General features: G+C 34.9%; 1 protein-coding gene across 3 annotated transcripts in view; it reads right to left on the reverse strand.

Moving 5' to 3' along the window:
- Nucleotides 1-5,825: 5,825 nt before the first annotated feature.
- LOC142345506 (coagulation factor IX-like) overlaps nt 5,826-18,670 on the reverse strand; it is a 132,494-nt gene continuing 119,649 nt past the window's right edge. The window contains exons 9-11 of one of the 3 annotated variants that reach the window (XR_012759333.1): nt 17,007-17,133; nt 7,022-7,349; nt 5,826-5,935 (exon numbers count right to left, since the gene is read on the reverse strand). Coding sequence is in view for 1 of the 3 variants with exons in the window: in XM_075397578.1 (XP_075253693.1) it covers nt 7,093-7,349; nt 17,007-17,133 (384 nt within the window). In the remaining 2 variants the exon portion in view is untranslated. Of the gene's footprint in view, nt 5,936-6,800; nt 7,350-17,006; nt 17,134-18,670 lie in introns of those variants that run through there. The other 2 variants (XR_012759334.1, XM_075397578.1) reach the window with 2 other exon arrangements.

Below are 18,670 nucleotides of genomic sequence, written 5' to 3' on the forward strand. Positions count from 1 at the left end.
TCAAATGACTATAACATGGAGATTGTATTGGACATGAGACAGACACATTTATTAGAGCAAAAAACATTTTAAATGTATTTTAGCAACAGGATTCTATGTTTCCGGTTACTCAAGCATGACTATCTTGATTAGATCTCTACGTACTATCAGTTAAAGTGGTGGCTATGAAAGTCATGAGGAAAGAGATTTTTTGGATCTTTTCCGTGTGCCACCCCCCCCCCCCCCCCCAGAGCGTTGTTCAACCCCAGTTGACTTGTTGAAACCAAAACATTTTATTTTCTATGTGAAAGTAAAGATTTGGAATTTGTTCTCTCTTTAAGGGTATCAAAAGAAAATTTACGAAGCAAATCTTAAGAACATTTTAAACTGTTGCCCAAGAGTAACAATGGGCAAAGTGTAGTGCAGGCATGTTGCGAAAAAAAGAAATACTACACCAGCCGTTTTAAGCGTCGCCAACAATTGCAGTCAGTGAAGCAAACTGATTCATGGTTCTCCGTCGTCGTATTTCAGGAGCATCATCACACATAGTCGAATAGTCGAAACTTACTGAACGCGGAACACTCCCATGGTTTCTTATAGTGACCCCCTACCAACTCTCGAACGTAATATGAAGAAAACTATGCGTGCTCAAGGTAAAGAAAATGGCAAGGGAAAAAGACCAGATCTAGGAATTGGAAATCAGAAATGCGAAACTTCCCTTTCCATTGACACAGTCTCCAAGCGACATAAATCTTTCAAACGCCAAGCCTTTAGCAGAACACTTAACTCATAATGTCAATAAGACTAATTGAGTTTTTCGAGACATAACAGTATTGAAAAAAAATTCAAAGGAAATTTACAACAACCGACGACAAAGAGAGCTCAGCAGAAAGCTTCAGATGTCTTGGTTTCCCAGTTACAGTCAAACTCCCAGGTACAGTTTTCCGTCAAACCTACTGCCTTCAATAAAACATGTGGACCTCTTTGAACCGTTCCAAACACATGACCAAAACGACTGTGCCATGAAGATCTACTGTTACATGTTCTACTCAACAGTACAAGCAATTCACATAGAGGTGACAAAGGAATTACAACACTGAACGGCATAGAGCAGAATGCCAAAGAGTATCTACTGTCGCCCTAACCTCCTCGTGGGCCGCCCTGGACAGACGTTTGTCTAGCTAAACGGCAAAGTCTTCAATCGATCTCACAAATCACGAGGTCTTAAAGACTCAATGTCAAAAATCTGTTCCTTGCCGGTCCGATACCCATCAGCGCAGGCAAGATCCCGAGATGAAGTAGCTGAGGGAGAGCATTGAACAACGCCCTTGAAAAAAGGGAGCATAAGTGGTCGTCGGTGGGGCCCTGTATAAAAGTGGCTCTGGCGGTCATGTCTCGCTGACTTCTCCCTGTTGCAAAAGATGGTCCTACTGGCTCAAAAATCCGCAAAGTAGCGAAAGTGAATTCGCGACTAGTAGATGCAGTTCGGCCATGCATTTAGTAGCGATTTGTCTAGACTCCGAGTAAAGTCTCTTGTAAAATCTAATCAAACTGAATCTCGTTGCTAGTAGGCAACGACTGCAGGGCTAGTAAGGTTGAGATGCGAGGAAGCTTGGGATTACTGCTACACTGTCGGACCGAAAGTTGATGAGTAGTGGATGAGAAAACTGGGTGTGATCCCTGTTGGTATCTGACATCTGGTATCTGAAGTGAAAGGTTTCAAGTGGGAAATACTATGTGAGGTTCAGACAAGAAAGACGTAGTGATAGCCACAGAAATACCACCGAACAGTTGTGTTGCATCTGTGATAGCAGAGCTCAAAAGTTAAGAGCAGCTACACTACATGTCTAGTCCAGACTACACACGCTCTGTTATGTCCCGGAAGATGATTTAAAGAGACTTGAGGCTCGAGAGACTCAACTCCAAAATAAGATTGACACCAGACGTTATTAGCACCGATGCTCTGGTCTTGATGGCTGGGAACCAGTTCTTCTAAAGGTCTGATGATTAAATACCTGAGGCTCGGGCCAAAGGGGAGGTGAACAACACTGAATATGAATCACGATTCTCCAAAGTTTTTTTCAGCTGAAGTGTACTACCAGACAGCATTCGCAGCGACAACACGCTATGATTCACGCACAAACTTATGAGATGAGCCTTTTTACAACAGGAGTCACACCAAGCTACGCCAAATTTAGTGAGATCACTTGGAAATTTAATTCAATTGGAGATCCACGCTCTGGGGAACTGTGGGAACGTCTATCTGTAATGATCAAGAGACTTTTCTCCAAAATCAAAACTTCAGAAAGACGGTTTCACCATTTTAAAATGTCAATTGTGTAAGCACCTGTCAAGACCAGATCTGATGCAACAGTAAGCAGCAACATCTGCTCTATTCACAATTAATTAATAAACTCTTACTAACATTTAGAATTCAAACTAAATGGCATTAAGCAGTTCACAAAATGAAAACAAGGGACATGGTATGGTTGATGGAAAAGAAAAAAATTCAGGGGTACATGAGTAGTGGGTAGGGTTCTTCGTCCGAACACAATCATTGACAATCAAGTGGGATCTCCCTCCTTCGAAAGGAGAGCTTTTGAAGCCTGCAATTAGTTTCAGTCTCAAAAAAGAAAAAAAATGTTATGAATATTTGGCAACCAAGTATATGAAAATGAAGTTTTAGAAAACATTGTTACAAAGTCTTACTTCATATTTGCGAGCATTCGAATCCAAAATCATTTACTTAAATTAATATAAAGAAAATTTTACTATTGATTTCAGAAAAGCAGTTTGAAACGGCCCAAAAAGAAGTGTACAATGACTAAAGAGAAAATCAATAGAAATTTACAAGAACGCCCTTGATAAAGTTGTATTGACGGAAAAACCATGGCAGTAGATGGATTTAGTTTTTCGAAACGCTTCCAAAAATAATCAAGGAAATTATTTGGAGAGATTATTTTATGGAATTGAAAATGACAAGCTTACCGCTTCTTATACATTTTGATTTGAATTTATTTGGATGAAAATCGAATCTCAACAAAAACCGTGAAAGATGCGACTAAAACAGCTGGAATTTAATTAATTTGAACAGGCCAAAGCAATACAGTTGAAATGGGTCAATTTCAATTACAGTACATATAGCATTCCCCTTGCCATTGCTCCACTGTCAACAGCAAAGACAATCTAGTTAACCCTGATGAATAGAAAAAAAACTGGGATCTATTGCGTTTGCTCCCTCCCAGTACGTTATGCGCCCCCAAATACAGAGCACGTGCCATTACATAGTAAATCATTATAAAAAAATATGGCACGTGCATCTGGGGGCGCAAATATTATGAACCCACTAAGCTGGGGGGGGGCACAAACGGAAAAAAAAATCCAAAAACTGTTTGAGTCCTTCTGGAAATGCAACACAGCATGAACGACATTGTGGAAATTGAAAAATGAGCTCATAAAGTCATTAAAACTAATTGGGTCTTACAAGGCAAAACAGTAATGGAGACATTTCACAAAGGATGCTACGACGGCCGACGGGGAAGACAGCGCAGCAGGAAACCTCAGATGTCAGTTTTTCCTATTTACAGGTTTTTGGCCGAACACATCTCCTTCAAAAAACTGGCTTTGACATCCTTGGACACTTTGAATTATACAACCAACATGGCAGTGACCTGAAGGTCTACTTTTGCCTGTTTTCCTGCTTAACATTACAAGCGGTTCACATGGAGGTGGCATAGAACACATCACAACCAACATGAATGATGGTTTTCCAAAAGATTCTTCTCAAAAAGGGGGTTTTCCATTACGAGATTAAAGTTATTCTCTTAACAACCTATATTTCATAAGCACTGCACAGATTTTAGAAGAGAATCTTTTAACAAAAAAATATTCAAATGTACACATAATTGAAGAAAGTTGCTTATAAGAGTATTACAAGTGAAATTCCGCGCTTTGATTGACGGACTGTAGGGACACACACCTACTTCAAATGATGAATAGATTCTTTTTGAAAAAATTGTCGTATCGAGATAAATAGAGAAGGATAGTGTGACAACCATGTTCCGTCAAATTTAACCACTTCTTAAGAGCGGACCTGTTGCATCTGTGCAGGGACATGTGTGAAAAAAAAGCTTAACAACATGACCCTGTTTGATAGCTACGGCAAGAAGGCTACCGATGAAAGTTACAGTAATTCAGCCCAATAGAGGACAAATCAACTAGTTTTCTTAGCGTTCAAGTTTAAACAAGAAGAAGCGTTAACAACACCATTGCTACAGAGTCAAATATGTTAATTACAAACTTTGAGATTCAAATTACACGCCAAAGATCTAATTTGATCAGTCGATAAAACATGTCACAGATGTCAGAAAAGGGGTTTGAAAGAGCTCAAATGAAAATTCTGAAAACTTGACAAAGCCCCAATGACGGCCCAACTAGGGTGATAGATCGGTTTAATTTTTGGGGAACAATTTTTCAAATTAAACTGACAAGTTTTCTGGAGGACATGATGGGTAGACAATTAACCCAAAAGAATACAAACAAATACAATAAAACTTGAAAAGATGAAAATTTTTCAACCAGAATAGCAGGTAAGCAGTTAAATAGACCAATTTAAAAAAAAGGTTTCCGTTCTAATGAATCAGTTTTGTTCATATTATTCTTAGTGTTTTAGCTACAAAAACTAAGTTCAGATTTCATAATGGGTTAGTTAGCCTTTGAGATAAGGATAGAGGAAACAAGTGAAAATGATGTTAAATTGGTAACCGTACGAATTGGTAATTGATATGGGCAGAGTTTTTAATCTAGGGATCAAATCAACAACAATTGTCAGGAGACTCATCAAGATCAACCAATCAAGATACGACTACCGAACAATTAGACAACAGGAGCCAGATATATAAAACGGTAATCAACTCAAATTACATTTTATACACAACTGAAAAGGAAACAACCTCAGGACGAGTTTTTAATTATTTTCGTTAGTCACCTATGATTATCAGCAAAAAAACTCAATTGTTTATCAGCAGATTTTGTCAAAAACATGTGGCAATTTTTTAGCAACTTTCAGCAACATTTATTTAATAAATGTTCAACTCACTAGCAGCAATTTAATAACATAAAAGCGAGAGTTTGATCAAATCTTTGTTATATGTAGGAATAATAAATTCAGTGGACTAAGTGTTTAAATGTTCAATTCAAGACACAATAACTCACTCTAACATACTTCAAAAGGACTGAAACAATTTGAAAAAGATGCCACTGCCTGCTAATGACATCACTCATCCACGAAAGAGAAGAGAAAAACTTCAACATCAACAATTCTGATGTCTGATTCCCCTCAATGAGTTTGGATAATGTGACAGAAATACCTGCTGTACTGAAAACTATAAAATTTATTGAAGCAAAAGCATATTGTTGATTTCTATGTATAAAGAAGATGTTCATAGATTTTCTCTTTTTCATCGTATCAAAAAATTAGGAAACAAACCGCTCAAAAACAGAAGTGAGCAAAAGATAGCCGAAGCGTATCGTGGCAAAAGCCTTTTGTAGGCAGTTTGACATCACAGCACCACCACCATCACACATAGTCAAGAGTAATTGATGATGAACCAGCCCCACATCGCCGAAAGAGTTCAAATGGACAGAAAATTTGGAAGTCAAATACATATTCGATTGGACTACTCATCGAAAAACCAACCCATCCACCCATATGTTGTTCTATTTTAAAAAAAAACAATAAAGATTCAATTATAAGTATTAAGCATGTAACTTTAACCAAGCGGTTACTTTCATTTTACATTTCTCAGAATAAAAAGAATCAAATAAATATTTATTCACAATTAACATCAGCACCCCAAACTCTTTGATCTGAACCGCAGAAATTAATTATTTCAAGCAACCAGTGATTGATGACCCTTTATTTACCAGTGCTAGGACAAAATATCGAAGATCGAAACTGGAACATTAGATCAAAAATAATTCAAAATTGAATTGGTTAATGAGATTTAACAACACAATAATGCTATGTCATGTTCGATCAAGATATTGTGTCCAATTTTGATAGATTCATATCAAGTTTCACAGGCTGTTAAGACATCCCAGGTCAAAATTTGAGCGGGTTAAACCAGAAAACATTGCGAGACACGCGCTGAATGTGCCGAAATTTTGTAGGGACTACGCTGTTTTTTTGGTTGACATTTTAGTTTTCAACGCTGATTGTGCTGAATAAAAACCAAATCAATTCTTACAAAAACTCAATTTATTATTAATCGGATCTCGAACATATTTGCAGCTTTCAACACCTAAATATTATTTAACATAAATTCCACGCTACAAAATTTCTACTCTTTTCTAACATAAGTTCAGCACTTCAGAAAGAGAGGGGCGCTTTCAGCTCATTCCTTACATATTTGGGGCTACTTTTTAGACAATCATCACTTTTTAGGGGCAATTACAATGCCCGCTATTGCTTATAACGTATTCAACATGTTCATTGCTTCATCTTTTGCAGAAAAAACAACAATCAATCAAAAAATGGCATTGTTTTTTTCAAAAAAAAAATTTAATTCACGTTTTTGCTAAGAAATAACTGAAAAGCCTCGAACTTCAATTTTGGCCAATTGAAGGAAGAAAATTACACTTAAGCTATACCTGATCTCCTTCAAACGAGTAATGTGGCAATATACTCCAGCAGCGATAACTGCTTTAGCATAACAGTTGCTGACAGGCTTTTAAAATCAATTTTAAGGTGGAAAATCGTACATAATTAATTTGTTAATTAATAACAAGTGCTGAATTAATTTAAAAAGTGGTTGAAAATTTAACACATTGAGTGGATAATTAATTAAGATTGAGCCGCTGAAAAGTTTTTCTTTCAGTGGCTGTCAGTGCATTTGTTACATATTTTTGAGCAAAAGTTTTGAACCGGGATGGCCACGGCTCCTGAGGCGTGGCCAAATGCACCTATATTATGTAAAGTCGCAAATAGATTGTAATTACAGTCAATTAGAATGAAGATTATTTTTCGATCTAATGTCCCAACCTTTTTATTTTCAATCTATTATTCTTTTGGTCTATCGGTTGTCACTCTATGCTTGTCACTGTGGTTATTCTTTATGATATTTGTGTCAATGTGTTTCCACTTAGCTTCCATTTCTTCTCCCTATCATCAATATCATTCTCCCTCTTCACATCCAACTCTTCATTTTGGAAGAAAGGAAGGTTCATTGCCAGAATCTTGCCATCATCTTCAAAGCATTCGTTGTTATTCTCAATCAGAAATCCAACTAGACAGAGGTCCTCGAACCAAGTGCGAAAATAGTTTCCTTGGAATTTGCGTTTCTGTATCACAATAGGGTTGCCCTGATCCCCTGCAAAAAAGTTGTTCCTTTTCGAACTTGTCACAATTTTTTTCTTATGCATAGTTAAAAAGAAATGTAATATTTTGGTGAACAAATTTGATTAAATTGCGTATTTTGTTGAAGGATACTGGCTCAATAAAATAATATCAAGAGGAAAATCTGGGCTTTTAGTTTGTTCTCATTTTAATTAGTCGCTAGATAATGTATCAAACATGACATAGAATTTAAGATTAAAATTACGGTAAGATTGTTATAATAATTGAATAATTGGTCAGTTTTAGTGTCAGTTAGTAACCAAATATGTCTCAACTTCAGTTGTTTCTACCAAATCAATCTGCGTTAAGATAATATGCAATCCTTATTTGAGGATAAACCGAGGATAAAATTTTTTTAAAAAAAACATACCAGAACAAAAGTCTTAAAAGTCCAGAGAATTGACTAAAAGTTAAAATTCTTGTACCTGACCCGCAGATCAATTGACAGGCAAGCAGAAAAAGAGTCCAAAAAGTTTCAAAAAATAAGCAAAATTATATTGATTGCTAAATCTCTATTCCGAAATTTTTATCCTTAATGCCAAATTTCATACATTTAAATATTCCCATTAACTCACGCACAAGCTTTGAAAGGCTTTTATTTGCAATAAGATAAAGAGCACAGCAAATTTTTTGAAATTTGCTAAAATTTGTGGTATTAAATTGTTCGAGCCATTTAGATAACTCTACAATCTGAGTAGTAACCTATCTGTGAGAAACTTAATCGAAAAAATGCTGAAGTTAGTGAATTTTATATCTTCAAAATCATTCCAATACCACTACAAAATGTGTAGTAGCTTATTGTTAAACTAGAGGACGTTTGGCACCTGAACGTCCAAAAACAAAAAAATGACAAAATTTTCAAAAAAAAATCTGAAAAATTTGCAAAAATACGTATAATTTTGAGCGCTTCAGTTGCATTATCAAAACATATTGCTCAAAAATGGACATTAAAAGTTTGTATATCTCGCAAAAAAATTCTTCATCAACTTTGAGTATCGATAACTTAATAATAATCAAACAAAAAACGAATTGATTGAAGAGGCGTGAGGCTAAGGTAATAGACGATATTATCACGCCACATAACAGCCGCTGAAGTCAACAAAAGTGTTAAAGAGAGAGAGAGAGAGAGAAAGCGAGGTAAAACGTGAGCGAGAAAGAGAGGGAAAGAAACGCCAACCAACTCAGAGAGAGAGAGGTAGGAATTTTTTTTCATGATGAGATTCGACTCTACAACTTTAAGTTTTCTAGCCTTGTTAGTAACTAAATCATGTAGAAAAAAAATGAAAGTGCAAAATTCAAAAGAAAACTTTCCACATTTTGCAGTGAATAAAATGTTCAAAGAACATTTTTTTGTCTCTTGATTTTTGTCATGTAACTCATCAGCAAGACATAAAAAGCTTCGTTGGCGAGTATTGATCGTTAAACTCAAAAAAGGACAATATTCAAAAAAAATTAAAAATAATTGCAAATTTTGACAAAATCTTGCAAAATTCGTGATATTAAAATCTTCAGAACACCATTCCATTGTCTCAAGAGACTATTCAAAATCCTCATTTCAACCCTTAAACAGCTTCACTGGCTCATAAAGATCCATACATTTGGAACATATATTTTCAAAAAAATTTCAAATTAAATTTTATCAAAAAACTGCTAAAACTCGAGTCATTAAAATAATGATAACAATTTCATTAACTCTAGAAACTAAGCAGCCTAATAAGAAACTTCGAAGGAGGTCCCTGGTGCACGAAAAAAATATTCGAAAACTTGAAATTGTTGCATACGATTTTTTTAAAAAGAATGCTTAAACTCGTAATACCAAAATCACCTAAAATCACTAAAAACACTCCATTGCATCTAGCAATCAACCAGTAACCCTTTATCAAACCCTAGAAGAGGTTACTTGGCTCTTGAGGCTAGATAAAACCATAAAATAACGAAAATTTCAAAAAAAAACTTGAAAAAATCATAAGTTTTATTTAGAAAATCGATAAAATTTGTGATATTAAAAAGTTGAAAACTATTCTATCGCCAATAAAAAAAATTCAGTAACCTATTATTAAAGCCTATACGAGGTTTCCTGGGGCTGGAAGAACTTAGATAATGACAAATTTTAAAAGCCTTGAAAAAAAATTCAGGTATTATCAAACAATTGCTAAAATTCGTGATGTTCAAATGTTGAAAACCATTCTATTATCTCTAAAAACTATGCAGCAATCTATTATCAAATTCTTCAGGAGGTTGTCTGCTCCCTGAGGCTGAAAAATCTTGAATAATGAAAATATATGTCAAAAAATTTTTTAAAATATAGCAATTTTTGTCAAAAAAAATGCGAAAATTGGTGATGTTAAAGTCTTGAAAATGATTCCATTACTTTTAGAAAATACATAAAAACCTATTCCTAAACCCTAGAGGAGGTTTCTTGGCTCTTGAGGCTGGATAAACCTAAAAAACGACGAAAAATTTCAAAAATCGTTAAAAAATTTACAAAATTTATCAAAAAAAATGCAAAAAGTTCGCAATGTTGAAATGTTGAAACCATTCTATTACCACTAGAAAGTATGCAATAACCCATTATCAAATCCTAGAGTGGGTTCCTTGCCATCTAGGGCTGCTAAAACTTTAAAAATGACAAAAATTTTCAAAAATCTTTAAAAAAAATAGTGAAAATTAGTATAAATTTGCGTGTTTTTAGCTAGCGGTTGTTCGTCAGTGGCTGCGGGGGGGGGCAGCAGTGGGGTGTCTTCAACCTCTAAGAACCGCTGTTCACACCATAAGTATAAGTCTCCAAAACTGTTTGAGCTGAAACAGAGCTAAAATGCTCTAAGAGCACTTAATGCCCGCTGGGCGCTACCTGTTTATCCCTTTTTTGAGGACGAAAAGTCAAAAGCGTCAGACGAAAAATTGGTCAAGCGAAAGATCGCATAAAAAAGACCGACAGAACTAATATAATTGATACAAACTTCGTTTGAGAGCAACTAAAAACTCAAAAGCTCTTCTATTTTAGGGTCTCAAAACACCTCGAAAAGGATTTTCATGTTGAATTTTGAACTTCCTATCAACTGCAGCACTCTAAGCATATAAAACACTACCAAAGCCAGCTATGGACCTCTAATGGACTATCTAATGCCCATTGGGCGTTACCCGTTTATCCCAGTTTCAAAGATCAATCTCATGAAAAAAAAATGTACAAACGTCATATAAAAAAGATAGAGCAGCAATACAATCTACTTCTTGGATTGTATTAACGAATTTAACCAAACGTGTGCCTACTCTTTGCGTCCCTTAGGGGGATCGATTTTAGTATTTCATGGCCTATTGGAGAACAAATTCCTCCAGGTGGGATCCAGCGTGCCCTGGAAATAAAAAACGATTATAACTTTGAAAATATTTTAACCTTGATAAAATAAATTTTGGATCTTTTCCGTTTGTGCCCCCCCAGTACGTTATGCTCCCCCCAGTTACAGAGCACGTGTCATTACATAGTAAATCATTATGTAAAAATATTGCACGTGCATCTGGGGGTTGCAAATAATATGCACCCACTAAGCTGGGGGGGCACAAACGGAAAAGATCCTAATTTTTTTAAAATTAGTTTATATCGGCAGCCTTGTTGCGGCGTTAGAGAAAAATTTTTAATTAAAAATTTTTTTGCCAATTATTTCAAGCGTTGCTATGAAATTTTAGAGATTATGCAAGCAGTTAAGGTGCTTCCGGCCGTTAAGATCAATCTTTGAAGAATCCAGATACTTCTAAATCTGGTTTACAATCTGAAGGCTTCAATTTTGTTTTAGAGTTCATCTGTTCGACATATGCTCTAAAATGTTTCCCTTTTGTCCAAATATTGTTCCAAATTTTTTCAAAATAGGGGAATATATATGCGATGCTGGCTTTTTTTCTTCAGTCAAATTTACACTTTTTGTTAGGCAATGTAGGGGAAAAAGAAAGAAACCGTTTTGTAACCCTCAGGGTTCAGTTTAAAATTATTTCAAATTATTTAAAAAATTATCAGAAATTTTAAAACCGGCAACTCATTAAAATATTGATGGAGAAAATGAAAAATTGAGAACGGAAAAATATCGCTCGGGGCGGAGGGGACAGATTGAGCTGAAAATTCAGATAGAAACAAACAGAAAATTTTCGAATAAATTTAGTCACTGTAAATGGAGATTTGTAGAATCTCTATACAGTTTCAAGCCTAAAAATTAACAATTTAAATTATATAACCAAAAAACTCCAAATAAGAATCAATTCTCTTGGTTCTTTTTCTCACACGTTTTTTTTAAAAAGACTTTTTCCGTCTCTTTATTTTCTGCTGATTAAACGCTTTTGAATATATTTTTTTCTCTGCATGAAAACAATTTTCTCGACAACTGAAGACCTCAAGAAGTTAATAGCTTAAGAAAACTAAAATCAACGTTGAAAAGTTAAAACTAAAAGCCGAAAAGTGTATTTTTTTAAACTATAGAGTTAATGTTTTCAAATAATTTTCTTATTTCCTCGGAACTATCTTACTGACTTTTTCAAAACCTTGTAGACGTAAAATATTGGTATCGGGAGTTGCACAAAAAAAACAAATTCTTTATTGAAAAAAAGAAACAAATTTTTTCTTTTTTATTTTTTGTTTCCTCTATAATGTCAGAGCAGATAGTTCTAACCAATATACTCTAGTATAATGGAAAACAGATGAAATTGAGAGTTAGAGACTTGATAGATTGCCAGATTGAAAATTTTTTACTCATAATCATAATTGTTTCAATTTGAGCATTTTACTTTGAATTTCGCTTTATTTTGAAATTGCCCTTCGAATTCATTTTCTCCAGTTTTTGAGCAGTTTTGTATAAAAACCTACTTTTTGTTGATTGTTAATTATAAGAATAACAAAAACAATTTTGAAAGGAAAACAGGAAATTTTCTTTTTTTTCAGTTATGATAAACGTTAATAAATTTTCCTATTTCCATACAAATAATAATACTCAAACGAGTGAGAGATACAAATAATAATACTCAAACGAGTGAGAGAACCAAAATTATTTCCTAACAACCCATGCTACTAGACATGAAATTTCAAAAACAGCTTTTAACTTTCTTTTACTTTTCCAACACAACTACAGGTAGAGTGCAAAATCTATCACAAATATTAAAAAGTTGAAAAATTTATCTTGGTTAGAAAAAGTTGCTGAAAATGTGGATTTAAAGGTATGCACTACCAAAAGTGTGTTTATTCAATCTAGAGATTAACACATCCGAGAGATTTTGTTAAAAACAAAATTGGATGGACCAAATTTATCTAGAAACATCAAAAATGACAATTTATTTCAAGAAAGTTCGTTTCTGATTTTACCATCATTTTTATAATCAAGATACAGTTGCCACAAGAAGTCCACGCCTAGTTTTCCAAACATAATCAGGTCGTAAATGAGAGATGACGAACATTCAGTAAAAAACAGATGCCAAGTTAAAACTTCGTTTGTTTCTTTGGTGGAGATCGTTGTAAATGTGTTTATGTGTATGCGTCTGTGCTTGTGTGGTTGTATGTATGACTATGCGTATTTGTAATGTGTGGTATGTTTGCTTAAAAGAGAGAAAGAGAGTGAGAGAGAAAGATGGAGCGAGAGAATGAAACAATGAGAGAAGGATTGCTAGCGTGGGAGAAATTGTTCGTACAAATGTTAGACGCAAATAGAGGCAAAAACTTTGAGAAATCATGAAAAATCAGAAAAACATATTTTTGCTGCAAATTGCGGCTATAATTGAGTCCAATATCCAAGCTGTTTTGTTTTTAACACTTGCTTATAACACATCTACGAGATTTTGAAAAACTAATTGACCCATAGTGATCATGGAACATTAAAGAAACTATTTTAAAGAAAGTTTTGTTGGAACATTAAAGAAACGAAAAACTTCAAAGTTCATTTCAGATGTTATTTCCAATTTAACAATCATCGATAGGGTTAGCTCAAAAAGTCCTTATCGAATTTTCTAGAAAAAAAAGAATCAAGATATAAGTGAACGTTGAGTAGATATCAGATATGAATCAGATCGGTAAAAAAATAATATTGTTTGGCGTTTGGTTTTGATTTGTGTGGGTGTGTTTTTTCATTTTGTGGCGAGTGTGTTTTGTATGTTTTAACTGTGTCCGGGTTTTCGAAATTGAAATGCACTTGTCTTTCTAAAATTTCCATAACTTTCTCTAATGCTTATAAGTTGCTTTCGGATTCGATTCTCCCAATGGTTTTTTTGACAGATTTTAAAAGTTATTAAGTCCTGTTGGAACATTATGTGCTAGGCACAGACTCGCGCGAGCAGTCTTGCTCAATGGCACATCATCCAGTGGAACCACAAAATAAAACTGAAATCATATGTTTTCTGACCATTTCAGACCAATGCATATCTCAACATGTCGTAACTGGCTTGTGATTGATCTCTCAAAATGAATTTGCTTACTTCGGAAAGTCTTTGTAAATGCAAAACGCAAATGATGTTCCCCATTTTTTTCTTTGCCATAAACTTCAAAAAAAATTTCAAGTTTTTCGAAATTAATCTTGGGTTTGGATAATTCGAATCATGGAATCAAACAAAAATGCCTACGGAAAAATAGACGTTTGTCAATTTTTCGAAACTCAATTTTACTTGGATCTTTTTTCTTCAATTGGTGGTGCCCTTAGTGTCCATTTGAATTTTATTTAAAGGCGGTCAGGAGTCCGAGGGATCTTCTCTGTGATTCGACCACTCATTAACCCTGTTCGTTGGTTTTCACCCTCAGCTTGGCGGGAGACAATAAGGTTAGTCATGCGGGTAAAATTTTAAAAAATGGTTACCAGAGAGGGTAACACCAAATCTCTTATTCTCTTCACCGGTGATCTATTTGGTTTGATTAGGCAAATTTATGTCAATGGTTCCAACGTACTACAATTGGACTATGTTTTTGTCAGACTCTACGTTGCACAACTGTCTGTTTTTTTTGAAAGACGATGCTTGGCCAAATTGTGGTATGGAAAGACTGCGCTCGACTCAAATAGTTTCTGAAACGGCTTTAGCTCAACTTCAGCGAACAAGTGGACATTTGCCCAATCGAAATGATCATGTTCGGCTTTTGCTTTACACGAATTAACCCCGCTGGACTTTGGTTCAACCCAAATGATCTCCTCGATTCTTCTAGGATTCAAAATAATGAATTATGTCGTGCTATTGACAAATTATGAGTCGAGCCCTGTTTTGTGAGTGTGAGTTTTTGCATCAAAAATTTTACACTTAGTTTTTTTGCTCACTATTCGTTAGAGAACCAAAGCATTCTGAAGAATCAAAAGTCAATCTCAAAATTTTGCATTGTTTTTGAAAAAAAAGATCATTCATAATTTTCAAGTGAATACAACTAATAAGTGCCAAAATTGATCATGACGAAAAGGAAGACCGTTATAATTAAACTGCATAGTTTCATACAATCAATTAATATGGCTTATGAAAAGAATTTTGTTTGACCCCAGAAAAGACCATTATCAACCAATGAGTTTTTTCTTAGCTGGACTAACAGAACAATGTTTGTCGACCATGCTCGATCCAATGTACAATCCTATGAAAAGACATCTACTCGATCAGTACAAATTTTTCATTCGGCAGTTTCAAGTAGGAAACCTGACAATGAAATTTTATTGAATAAAGCCTTTTACTAGAATTTTGAGTCTTTTCATAAAATGAGACCTAACCTTGTCTCTTGGTTCGTTTTGACAAGGTTTGAATTGTTTTGATTCGATCCCTATCTAGTTTATCATTAACTTCTAACAGCCTTTATTATATTTAAGGGACGTTTGTAGACAATTTTATCGTATTATAATTGTAAATGTATCCTAATTATAAAAGTATATCTATCCTAAATGTAACTTTTTGAAGGAGTTAAAATAAATTGCAAAATCCAGCGAGAGAAAGGAAACAATTTTCATTTGCATGAAAGGAATTTTTTTTCATCAAAAATTTATTAATTAGTAACTGTTTTCTGGCATAATTTTAGAATAGTGATAAACTTGGAAATCATATTGTTCCGAAATGATCAAAAATAATTCATTTGTCTGGTATACAATTTTTTAAGGAAGTGTCAATGAGTATCTGTATTGCAATTTAGTAAAGTTTTATTGTCCAATGTCTTTTACGTAAGCTAAACAGGAACTACGAGAGCTAGTTTCCCAGGTTGAGTTCCAGACCCAAATTTTCTTCTGGTCAGACTTTCCAGACCAAAATTATCTCTGATCAGACTTTCCAGACCAAAGTTACCCGTGATCAGACTTTTCAGACCCAATTAACCTCTGATCAGACTTTCCAGACAAAGAAGGTCTCTGATCAGTCTTCTCAGACCGAAAGCATTCTGATCAGACCATCTTCAGACCATGGTCCCGACTCAAATTCAGACCATTGCCCAGACCTTAATCAGACTATGTTCAGACTCAAGTGCGCTCGAAGATGTTATTATCAGACCCAGTTGCGCTCGAAGCATTTATGAAATATCGCAAATATCAGGTTTTATGAAATGAATCTATTATAGCAAAATAAAGAGATTTGTTCATAATTAAAATCTTTCTCTGATCAGACTATTTCGAGCGCACTTGAGTCTGATCAGAACTGGTTTCGAGCGGCGCTTCAGTCTGATCATAAATGGCTTCAAGCACAATTGGGTCTGGCGCTTGAAGCCATTTATGATCAGACTGAAGCGCCGCTCGAAACCAGTTCTGATCAGACTCAAGTGCGCTCGGAATAGTCTGATCAGAGAAAGATTTTAATTATGAACAAATCTCTTAATTTTGCTATAATAGATTCATTTCATAAAACCTGATATTTGCGATACTTAATTCATGTAAGGAAAAACCAATTTTAAAAGTATTGCTAAAGAATACAAAACCCAACTGTTGAGAACAAATTTTGTTTACTATACGGTTTAGTGTATATTTCTGACTCAATGGATGAGTTTAGACATTTTCCAAAAGAAACACCGTGGTCTCCAGTTAATCAAAATTTCCTCTGAAGGGGACCGGCCTTTGCTATCGGCTGGACTCCTTTTTTCTGATCAGAGCTATCGGACTTTAGATTAGTCTCTGATCAGAGCGCTGCTTTATTGTTGCCTCTTGACGGAGCCAACATCTCTCAGCAAAAAAACAAAAAAAATGAAAAAATAAGGCGTTTGAAATGGTCCCTGATCAGACCAAATTGCGTTCGAAAACATTTCTGATCAGACCCAATTGCGCTCGAACCGTTTATGATCCGACTCAAGTGCGCTCGAATGCGCTTCAGATCAGACCCAATTGCGCTCGAACTCTTTATGATCAGACTCAAGTGCGATCGAATACGCCTATGATCAGACTTTTCAGACCAAAATGACCTCTGATCAGACCATCTCCAGACCATCGTCCAGACTGTAGTGCGCTCGAACTTCCGTCCAGACCCTGTAATTTCGGTCTGGGAACACACGGGTGTGCGCTCGACTGGGTCTGATCATAGCTCAATTTGGGTCTGGACCTCAACCTGGGTTTTCATATGTTTTTCTATAACATGATGCTAGCAGCGTCAGATAATACTAATAGATAGAACCTTACATTCGAACTACATCACAGGATTCTTCAAGTAATGTTAAAGGGGGTGTGTTTACCATAATATGTGCAGTGTAATGTGGCATTGAAGCATCGGAAGGTGTCTTGAGGTGTTGTGTCTTTTATGGACCACGAGTCCCCTGACCCATCATTCAAGTTGCACTCTCTTTCCATCACCCGAATTTCCTACAACATAAGTTTGAAAATGGCAACTACCTGTTAATGTTTTCCATCAAAAAGAAAGTAAGAAAAATACAAGTATATGTAATTGCAGCTAAAATCTTCAATTCTTACCCAGGCTGACAATTATTACGTCTCAAAAATCATATTTGTGTCATTTTGTGTTTTTTGGAAAATTGATGTGAACAGAGGACAAAAGTGTCATAATCTCAGCGCTCTTTTTTTTCAAAAAAATTCCGTAGTCTATTCCACGGTTTCGAGTGTGTAATTTTACTTAAAAATCTTCAACTAGCCTAAATTTCTAAAAGTAAATTGCTCCAATTCATTTAGTAATGGCTTGAGACCTAACTCAAAGTCTATTTCATCTTTCTTAAGAGACATACTGTAGATAGGTGTATGGCTGCTAATTCTCTCCTCAATTCCCAATTAGTAGCGTTTGAGGGAGACTTCTATACAAATAATCGAAAATTAGGTTTTCTTTCAGCGCTGTCTAATTTTCACCTTGCCAGCAGGAGATTTTAACAGTGGACAGACAGATGTGAAGTTGTTAATATTGTGGTAATATTGTCACTTTTTTCACGATTGCTCGAAAAAAGCCATCGTTGATAAAAATGACAAATTTTTCCAATTATGAAGCATTCATTTTATCATAAAAACTGCACAACTTTATACACAAAATCAAACATCGGAGTTAAAAACTACTTTAAGTGACTTAGATAAAAATTTAAAATGTGTACGCAGAGGATATGGTAATTTTTTCAAAATTAATTAGACTTTTCAAAAATTTATTTTGCGAGATAATTATGTTGCACAAACTCTGAAGTTCTGAATGACTTTTATGCGCATGATCAAATATTTTATTCAAATGAGGTGTACTTGTTGATACAAAAAGATTAATGCTAATGGTAGATTTACATCCTTTAATGTTCCTTTAATGTTCAATCGAAACATTTGCTGAAGGCTTTAATTTCTCTACCTCAATATACTTTGGTGAAGTAGAGCTAGCTTTTTGTTAAGTTTAGCATATGCTCAATACCGATTAGGTTGCTCTCCCTCAAACTTCTAACATGGGTTGCGTACAAAATGTGCGATACCTTCAAAACCAACACAAAATCATTTTAAAACCAATTTTATGCTTTTCCCCATTTTTTAGAAACCGCTAAATTATAACAAGACAAGAAAATAGGTTTTTGTTCCTTCTGATCATAACCCAGTCAGATCGAGGTTTTCGTTTGCCCCGGTTTTTGACGCTCAGTCTTTTGAACTACATCTCCTCACATTTTCATTAGCGAAGTGCACTTCATCTCTTCTGGTGTCATAATAGTTTAAATTTTTATCCACTTTTCGTGCAAATTCAACAAAATATAACAAATTATGATTATGTTCTTTTGCTTGCATGATGTCATATCAAAGGGCAGTTATAGTTTGTCTGAAGGAAATGGTTTTGCTGATTGGCCCTAAAGATTAATTTTCAATTTCAAAGGCCTAAATCAACCCAGGTCAGCCGGTTTTTTGGACCACTCGAAACCGTTGGACTATGAAT

Source organism: Convolutriloba macropyga, chromosome 9 (genome assembly GCF_964194025.1).
Source record: "Convolutriloba macropyga chromosome 9, txConMacr16.3, whole genome shotgun sequence".
Classification (NCBI taxonomy): domain Eukaryota; kingdom Metazoa; phylum Xenacoelomorpha; order Acoela; family Convolutidae; genus Convolutriloba; species Convolutriloba macropyga.